General features: G+C 31.3%; 1 protein-coding gene across 1 annotated transcript; it reads right to left on the reverse strand.

Moving 5' to 3' along the window:
* Positions 1–377: 377 nt before the first annotated feature.
* LOC126700777 (putative two-component response regulator ARR21) lies at positions 378–8,841 on the reverse strand. Its single transcript, XM_050398964.1, has 8 exons — positions 8,697–8,841; positions 6,680–6,826; positions 5,544–5,936; positions 5,344–5,420; positions 1,850–3,010; positions 1,286–1,411; positions 858–944; positions 378–461 (listed from the first exon to the last, which is right to left on the reverse strand). Exons 1-8 carry the CDS (start codon positions 8,839–8,841, stop codon positions 378–380), a joined length of 2,220 nt encoding a protein of 739 aa, XP_050254921.1.
* Between the last annotated feature and the right edge of the window lie 298 nt (positions 8,842–9,139).

The raw sequence follows: 9,139 nt of genomic DNA on the forward strand, positions 1-9,139 counted from the left end.
GACAAACTAAAATAAGTTCACATTCATAGTCATATGTCCAAGGCGTTTCCATAGTAAAATTACTACGGGGCCATGAACAAGTTCAAAATGAAACCACAATTATGCTATGTCATAACAATATAATTAAACATAATTAATGCATAGAGATAATAAAGTTTCTCCGCAACTGGATTGGATCACAACTTTTTCACTCTAGCAGCTGCAGGTTGGGGCTAAGACTAAACAAGGAGTCAATGAAGTCGTCCTCCCATCCCTTGACAAAAAAATCAAACCCAAAATTTTCATTAGAAAAAGTTAAGAGATTTTGAAACTTAAAAAAAAAAAAAAAAAAACCAATTTAGTATATTCATTAGGGATAAAATTAGAGCTCTTTAAGATCATGCCTGGCTTTCCAATGGGGTATTAACATTATTCTCCACCTGAGACATGCCATAGAGATCATTTGAGCTCGCGAGTTGTTGCTGTACATATTATAACAAAAGGGTTACGAACTTAATTATGATAAGGAGGCAAAAATGATTGTATCAAAGCAGTGGCGAAGCCATACTATTTTCTTAGGGAGGGCTATGGGTAAAAGTAAATATATATATATATATATATATATATTTTTTTTTTACTTGTTCACAGAAATTGCAAGGAGGAAGGGCTTTTCAAAGTAATGTTAAGGAACATCAATGTTTTCGTTACTTCATTGAGAAGCTCTTAAACTACGGGTCTGATTCAAAAAATTATAAAAAATAGTTTAGAGGTAAATCATATGTGAACTCAAAAGTAATTTCCTCTTAATAGGGTTTGTGTAGACTTATTGTAAGTAAGATATTATAGAATGCTTAAAATAAAAGAAAAGCTGAATTTGCCTCGTTGAGGTCTTGATCAGGGCTTTCCGCCGAAATAAACATGTCGACATCAAAGTCCAAGTCCACTAGTTGTTCTCCGCCTTGATTCTGAACACAGTGATAGTAAATTTGGCGTCAAGAATTATCATAGTGACTATGACAATGCAAACAATAAAATTTCTAGGTTGAAATTTGGAATATTGTCAATGGCTACTAATTCTTGTGATTATTTGAGGTTTTTGTGAGGAAAAAAAAAATACAGAAAAAAACAAGCAAGTAGGAACAAGAAAATTAACTATTAACAACTTGGCTTCTAATATATGCGAATTATAAAATCTTCTTGCATTTGTATATTGGAGAGGGAAACTAGATTAAGTACTACAAGAATAATTTAATTAGATGTATTTATTATAAATCGAAATTAATACTGAAATGCATTAGACATATACCTGGCTAAAGGCTGGTTCACTTAAAGGTGGATTCTCTCCAAGACTGGATGAACCAGAAAGTTCAAGAATTTGGAGTTCATTCACAAGAGGATTCTCTTCAAAAGGTTCTTCTTCCGCACCTTGTTGCTACATACAAAGTAAAACAGTGGTTCTTAATGAAGCAATTAAGAATATATATATATATATATATATATATATATATATATATATAAACACACACATACAAAATGACTTGTCACCACTTACAAAAAAAAATAATTCAAAATTCCAAATATTTATTTATTATATTATTTAAGTAATACCAATCACATTAATTTTTGAGTTGTTTATATTAAAATTTGTAATACTTTTTAGTGTTTCATAAATTTGTTCACAACCATTGAGATGATTTGTTGTTAATGATAATAATAAAGTGATATCAAAAGTAAGCTCATATGAAATTAAATAATAACTTGTTACCTCGATAAGTTCTAAAATAACTATGTCTTACATATGAACCACTATAAACATAAAAATCAAACTCAAAGTGACTTTTTGCTAAAATAATTTTTTTTTCTAACGCACCTGAGAAGGAGGCTGGTTGTAGGTTTCCTCCAAGAAAAGCTCATTGAGATCATCCTCCCCTAAGTTTGGCATGAGAGAAATGGCATGCAGCAGATCATCATAGGGATAGTCATTTTCTCCTCCATTCACAAGATTGGGTTGTTGCTGTGACTGTGTTTGAAATATTGGCAAACCATTTTCTTGTTGATTGACACTGTTAAACCATGGTTGCAATTGGTTTGCATTCTCAAACCCAGCAGAAGAAGACTCTCCTTGTTCCATGTTTTTACCAAAAGTTCCATTCCTCATTGTTGCAAGACCGATATTGTCATTGTGCCCATTCAACATTCCATAGCCACTGTAAGGACCATTTGGTGTCCCATTGTCAATGAAAATCTTTTCATTTGTTCCAATTAGCTCTCTCCCATTAGTTATTTGGATTCTAGCATTAACACTGTTGTTATTGCCAAAATTTGGAGCTGCATTGGAACTGTTGAGAGACCCCGTATTGTTCGCAGTTTCTGGAATATAACTAGGGTTGAGAATTCCAGGTGTGTAAAAGTTGTAGTTCAACATGGAATCATTTCGAAGATGAGACCTAATTGGTTGAGCTTGTTGTGGGTATGTGTCATTACAATTTGAAGTATTCACTAGACCATTGGTAGCATTGTTCTTAGGGCCACATGTCATATCTCCCAGCGATGGAAAATTCAATCCAACATTGTTAGCAAAAACTGGACGATTTGCCTGATAAAGAGGAGGACTATTTATGTTTCCAAACAATGGCTGCTGAAGATTGTTTGATGAGCGCCATTGCTCTTGTCCTAGTTGAGGCACAAAGTTTGAACTTGAAGAATTATGCTTAACGGGAAAATGGGCAGGGCCTATGTTAAGAGCATTAAAGGGATCCACATATCCAAACTGAGCTCCACTTGAAGATGCCCTATTAGAAGGGATACCACCAAGGACAGAACCATTAAGTGTCATAAAATTACCTCCAAATCCTGGTTGGAACATAGATGTTCTCCTTTGTTGCTGTTCTGGGAATTGCGGATAGTTTTGTTGGAAATTTTTGAATAAGAGTGATGGAGGAAGACCAGAGGCAAAGCTTGATCTCATAGACAAGCCCTTTGAGGTGTAAAGACCTCTTTCCGCGACTCTCTTTAGGAATAAACGATACTTCTGCAATATTCGTATGTATATATATGAGCAATTATAATGATTAAGAAACAATTAACATAATTGTGCAAGTATGTTTTCATTGAAAAACAATAGTGATTCATAACGACTTTTGACTCCAATTCAAAAGTGCACCTTACTTCTTTCAATAATGGTAGAACAGTTTCCATCATTGGCAAAAGCGGTGGCATAAAGGCTAAAACAATTGTTAGGGTCTAAGGCACTCTAATGTTTTTAGTGTGTAATCTAATACACTTTTTTTCTTTTAAATTCTTATCAATCTTTATAAACGAATGGATATGTTCATATCTACACATTTTAAATACTCTATTTTCGCACAAAAACAAAATAATAATAATAATAATAATAATATTACTTATACCCACTTGATAAGTGCTGCATTTCTTATTAGGTACAAATTTATATTGGTTAGAGCAATTGAGATAAACTTTGTTCAATTGGGGATACGTGGACTTCGCAACATAACATATTTCAAAGAGTTATATCATCTATATACTTGCAAACAAAAAATTTAATATTTTATGAACATCAATTACTTCATTGTATATGCACTATTTTATTATATTTATTATATTTCTATTTGTTAGAAATATGATGTTAAATGATTAAATTTATCATTTTTAAAAATTTTAGGACAGTCGATTATTTATTTATTTTTTACACAAGATAAAATTTTTTTTTTCTCTAGCCTAATCTAAGTGTATATATATGTAAAACTCCCTCCTGAAAACTTGAACCTCAACCCTTACCCTCTGCACCCCAAAAGTATTTATAATTGTGGAGTGACTACCGCATGAAGAGTGCGCAATGGTGGACAGTCGATTATTTAATGTGGTAACAAAACAGGAGATCCCAAGTTCAATCTTTATCTCCTCCACTCTACTTCTTATTTAAAATTTCAAATATTGAGCATCACCTATTATAAAGGAATTTGAGTCTATATATGAGAAGAAGTGTTAGAACTTAAAAGTACATGGTTAAATGATTAAATTTATCATTTTTTAATTGTTTAAACTTTTGGAAAAATTAATAATTTAACACTATTCCCTATGTGAAACTATGAATACTAATTGGTTGTTTTTGTAAATGTTGTTTTTGAATAAGAATCGGAATTATGTAAATGTTGTTTTTGAATAAGTATCTACTTTATGATGTTTACGCTAGCAAAATTTTATGATATTATTAAGGAAATTTAAATAATTTTTAGTATTCTTTTTGAGAAACAAACTAACTTATTCTAAACACACACCTTTTAATATTTAATTACACTATTTGAGGCCCAAGTAAAATAAAACACACATAGATGTAGTGCAAACAAAAAGATCAAGGATTTTTCTTGATGGTTCCCCTGTATGGCATCCGTAGGTTTTTTTATTTTTTATTTATTTTATATATATATATATAAGCTACACTTGTTTAGAATGCAAAATTTTCACTTAATTTTAAGAATTTGAGTTGTTCTCATTCAATTCAACGTCTATTTCCAATATTTTTTTATAAAAAAAATCAACATCTATTTGTGGGTGCCATTTTTTAAGAAGTTAACAATACTTTTTCCCCCTTTTTTTTTCTCTTTGGAGGTGAAGTTATAAGGATGAAGAGATTAATCTTTTAATAAATTGATGATTTCAAAAATCATAATTATTTAATTCAATTTTTTTTTTTTTTTTTGATAGGATTTGATGAATTGTATATGGACTACCCTAATAATCCAATTGGATCTTGATCCCTTATTTGCTTTCCGCATTATCTACAAAATGAATTATCACTAATTTAAGGAGTATAAAGCGTAAAGCGCTTTTGGAAATAAAGACATGAGATTTTATCTTGGAAATATTATTTGAAAATAAATAGTCCTATACAATCTAATTGTCTGTTTCAAACAGCTCATGAACACTAGGCTGGACGCCTTTAGAACCATCCTTTTGCAACTTTCTTTTATGATTTCTAAGTTTTTAATGGTCTAAGTTGTCAAATTTCTAGCGAAAAGTTTTGTAACTTAATTGGTGTCTCTTCATGCACATAGTGTTTGGAGTTTAATTAGGGAGAAAAAAGGTTTAAGCTAGCATATTGTAACTATCTAAAAAATAGGTTATCAATGTTCTATGTTCAATAACTGAATGTACTAGATGCTCCATTGTACAAGTTTTATAATTAAATTATAACAAATGACATTTAAAAAATTAAATAAATTTTGTTCATTTTTATTTGCTTCCATTTTGCATGAAATTATGATGGCACGTTGAACTTAACAACAAAAACCTAAGCTTAGCCAAAAAGGATATATTAATGAAAATTTTAATGTAGAACCAAACCTGTAAATGACTGGCGACATTTTCTCTAGTTAAGCCCCGCACATTCATGATCTCGAGAATCCTCTTAGGCACAGCCTCTGAAAGAATCAAAATCAGAAAGATAAACATTAGAAATACTAAAATAAATATAGAAATTGCAACTGAAAACTAAGCATAAACAAAGTGGGAAAAGTATTTGTAATTAGCAAGAGATCTCTTACTGTCCAAGCCTATATGCTTTATGGCTTCCAAGAATCGGTTGTGAAGTGAAGTTGTCCAAATCACCTTTGGCCTTTTACGGGCTCCACGACTCTTTTGATTCCCATCTTCCTTTCCCTTTTTTGGGGCACCCTTTCTCTTGGAATCCTTTTTATCATGTTTTTCTTGATTCACAGATGATTCTGCAGATTGTTTTTTCTCGCAAGAAACAACCGATGATTTAGCTGGAGTGTTTTTGACTTCTTCGATAACAACAGATTTGCCTTTTTTAGCTGCAACAGCATACTGCCATAAATTTTTGAGGTCTTCTGGGCTTACTGGTTTCACCATATAGAAAGCAGCTCCACCCTCTAAACTCTTCAACATGGCATTCTCTTCATCATCAGCGGACATCACTGCATTACAGTGAACAAATACATTAGGAAAAAAAATTATGTTGTAAGATGAAATAATACTAAGTTTAGTGAAAGGTTTTTTTTTTTTTTTTTTTTTTTGGGTGTGTCCATGTGTACAAAAACTTGAAATGCATAGTTTTTTAAAAGAACAAAGTTTTGATATAAAATTAGTTGTAGTTTTAGGTTACAACCTTACTCAATAAAATAAACATTACTATATATTTTAAAATTTTAATTTTTGAATTTCATGTTATTTATGCTTTTGTGTCAATCGGATATTATTTACTATATGATCTATAAGCTTATATTTTATGCATAATTTTAAACAACAAAAACTTGTAATTTAAACAATTTATTGATGACATAACTATTGATCTTTAATTTTCTAGAAATTTTGCAAGCATGGAGGATATAAGAAGAAGACATAATTCAATTGTGGATTTGCCAAAATTCACCTCCAGTAAAAAGATATTGAGTCAGGTTATAATCTTAGATTACAACTAATTTTGTAACTAAATTTTGTCATTTTAAAAAATTATGAGAAAATATGGTGCTTAATGCATTTATCCTTATGTATAACAAAAGCCTATTGAACTATGTAGACACACAATTAGAGGAACATTTTATAGATGAAATCAATGGTTTGTTATTTAAGCAAACAAAACCATAGCAAGTGAAACTTTTTTTTTTTTTTTTTTTTTAATGTGAAACAATTAGAATCATTGATGTAAAATGGCACTCACTAATCACAGGCAGCTTGAATTCTTTTTCGACTTGCTTTTGCAATTCAAGCCCATTCATTACAGGCATATGCAGATCTGTAATAACAAGGTCGAATTTTTGCATCCGGAGAGTAGCCAAAGCATCCAGTGGGTTTCTAACAGCCACAACTAAAGTAATAGCAACAAAGTTATTAGTTTATAAAGGAATCACTGTAGAAAGGAAATATTGAAACCTTTTTCCTACTATGTTCAAATTAAACAAATGTGATTTCACATATATAGCCTTTCCCAACTAAGATTTAATTTTAAATACTTGGTTGAAGAATGTTAAATTAATTGATCGGAGGAAATTTGATCATTATAATGCAATATAACAATTTTTCCACAAAATTGACAAAAAAAATATATATTTATTACATGTAAAAAATAATAGAGTAGGGTTGTCCACGGGTTGGTTCGATTCGGTTTAGGTTGAGTTTGTGCCCAACCTACAATCGATCAGATCAGATCGGGTGGGGGTTCCTAGACCCGCAATCGACCCGTAAAAGTGTCTGGTTTCACAGGTTAGGTTTCCTTCGGGTGGTGATCAATTTCAGGTGAAACCGAAAACTGTCGAAAATCAATAAGATCTAGCTAGATCCAACCAAGATCTGGTGAGATCTAACCAAATTTGGCGAAGATCTCATCGAATTCGGTGAGATTTCCGCTAAATCATGCAAAGAACTCGCTGGATTTGGTGTATCTTTGTCGATCTAGCTATATTGCTTGCTGAAATCTGTCAAAAATTAAGCTGAAAAAGTTGCTAGAATTCTTGAAAAATCGCCGAAATTGATGTTTTTCAGGCAAATCAAGTTTCACAGGTTTTGAAAGAGGAGACCCACAACCGACCCGCCAGGGTTTTAGGTAGGTCAAGGCCCATGTTTGACCACTAGAGCAGTAGGATCGGGTGGCAACGGTTCAAGTAGGATCGGGTGGCAATGGGTCAAGTACGGTCAGGTTGGACGAGTGGGCAGGTGGGCTGGATACCCCTAAAATAGAGTATATACCCAAATCTAGTAAATCTTGGGAAAGGATTAGAGGCATATATATTCTCTTGGTAAGAAAATAATATTATAGATTTCAATCATTTATGTCATGGATTATAAATTTTTTTTTTTTTAAAAAAAAAAAAAAATTATAGTACACAAGCAAGAACTTTGAGCCAATGAAAAAGTAAATACGATCAAAATATAATAGTTTGAGAGAATAAGATTATAAAATTTCAATTTGTAATATATGTGAACAAAAATTAAATCTATTATATGTGCAATAGATGAAGACACTAATTATGCAACATTTTTCACTAAACTCTTTCTCATAGTGAAATGTAGATAAATGGAAGGAATGTCTAAAAACAAGTGAAAAAACATGCATGCATAACAAATTAATGACTATAAGAAAATTCATGAAACATAATACTAACAATATAAGGAAAGGATTCAAAGCAATCGTGTCAAGAAAGAACATTAAAACAATTTTCCATGTTTTAGTAGAAAGCCAAGTATGTTAACTTAAATTCTCCCTTCAATCTTCTCCACACACACACACACACACACACACACAAAAAAAATCTCCCTTCAATTTCTTACAGACAATGAAAACGAAGAAATCTTTTAGATTAAGTCAAAAAACATGCACACAAAGCCTTACCAAATTAGTGTGATATGAGATCCGTAATCACAATACTAGAAAACAAGTGTGAGATCTATTTTAAAGGGAAAAATTAAAATAAAAAATCATATTTTTTGGAAATTAATGAAATTCAAAACTTTATAGGCAGAAGAATTTTAATCGTCTGTGTATGTAATTCAAAAGTTATTAGTCCCCAAACACATAAATGAAATAAAAATGGCCGGAATGAAAGTGTGTTCCAATAGAATGAACGTTATAAAACATGTATATAAAGGCTTGTCAAAACCCTAACCATGCAATTATCTGTGAATTAAACAAGAAGCTAAATTCAAAGAGATTAAAGTCTTTAAACAAAAGAAAAAAGTACCATCATATTTCCATGTTCTAAGCATCGCAGAAACAATGGCAAGAGATGTAGTATCATCATCTACAACCAAAATATGGATATCTACAATGGAGGTTTTGTTTTTGAATGATTGATCTACTCTAACTCTCTCACTAGCCATGGCCATGGTCAATAAACTATGATTTTCTTTTTCTTTTTTTGATGAGAATATATACTATGAATTTGGGGAGAAGAGGGGGACATATTTATAGTAGAAGGTGCTAATGGAATCAAAAAATGGACGCAAGGAATGTGCAACACTTGTCAAATGACTGCTTTTGTAGAGATAGATGGAAGGAGAGAGCTTTATAACAATTTTTTTTTTTTTTTTAAATCTCTAGATAAATGTATGTCATTTCTATCAAATTTTAAAGGAGGCATACATGCATCACCCCCTGAATTTTAATACTAATTAAATTAAAAAA

Source organism: Quercus robur, chromosome 9, assembly GCF_932294415.1.
Source record: "Quercus robur chromosome 9, dhQueRobu3.1, whole genome shotgun sequence".
Taxonomy (NCBI): domain Eukaryota; kingdom Viridiplantae; phylum Streptophyta; class Magnoliopsida; order Fagales; family Fagaceae; genus Quercus; species Quercus robur.

What these genes read in the sequence shown, in the direction of transcription:
- LOC126700777 (XM_050398964.1), bottom strand. Translation starts at nt 8,841, where the DNA reads ATGGCCATGGCTAGTGAGAGAGTTAGAGTAGATCAATCATTCAAAAAC. An exon ending in ATTCAAGCTGCCTGTGATTA is followed by an intron (nt 5,937 to 6,679) that starts GTGAGTGCCATT and finishes ACTGTAATGCAG; the next exon opens with TGATGTCCGCTGATGATGAA. An exon ending in ACAACCAGCCTCCTTCTCAG is followed by an intron (nt 1,412 to 1,849) that starts GTGCGTTAGAAA and finishes CTTTGTATGTAG; the next exon opens with CAACAAGGTGCGGAAGAAGA.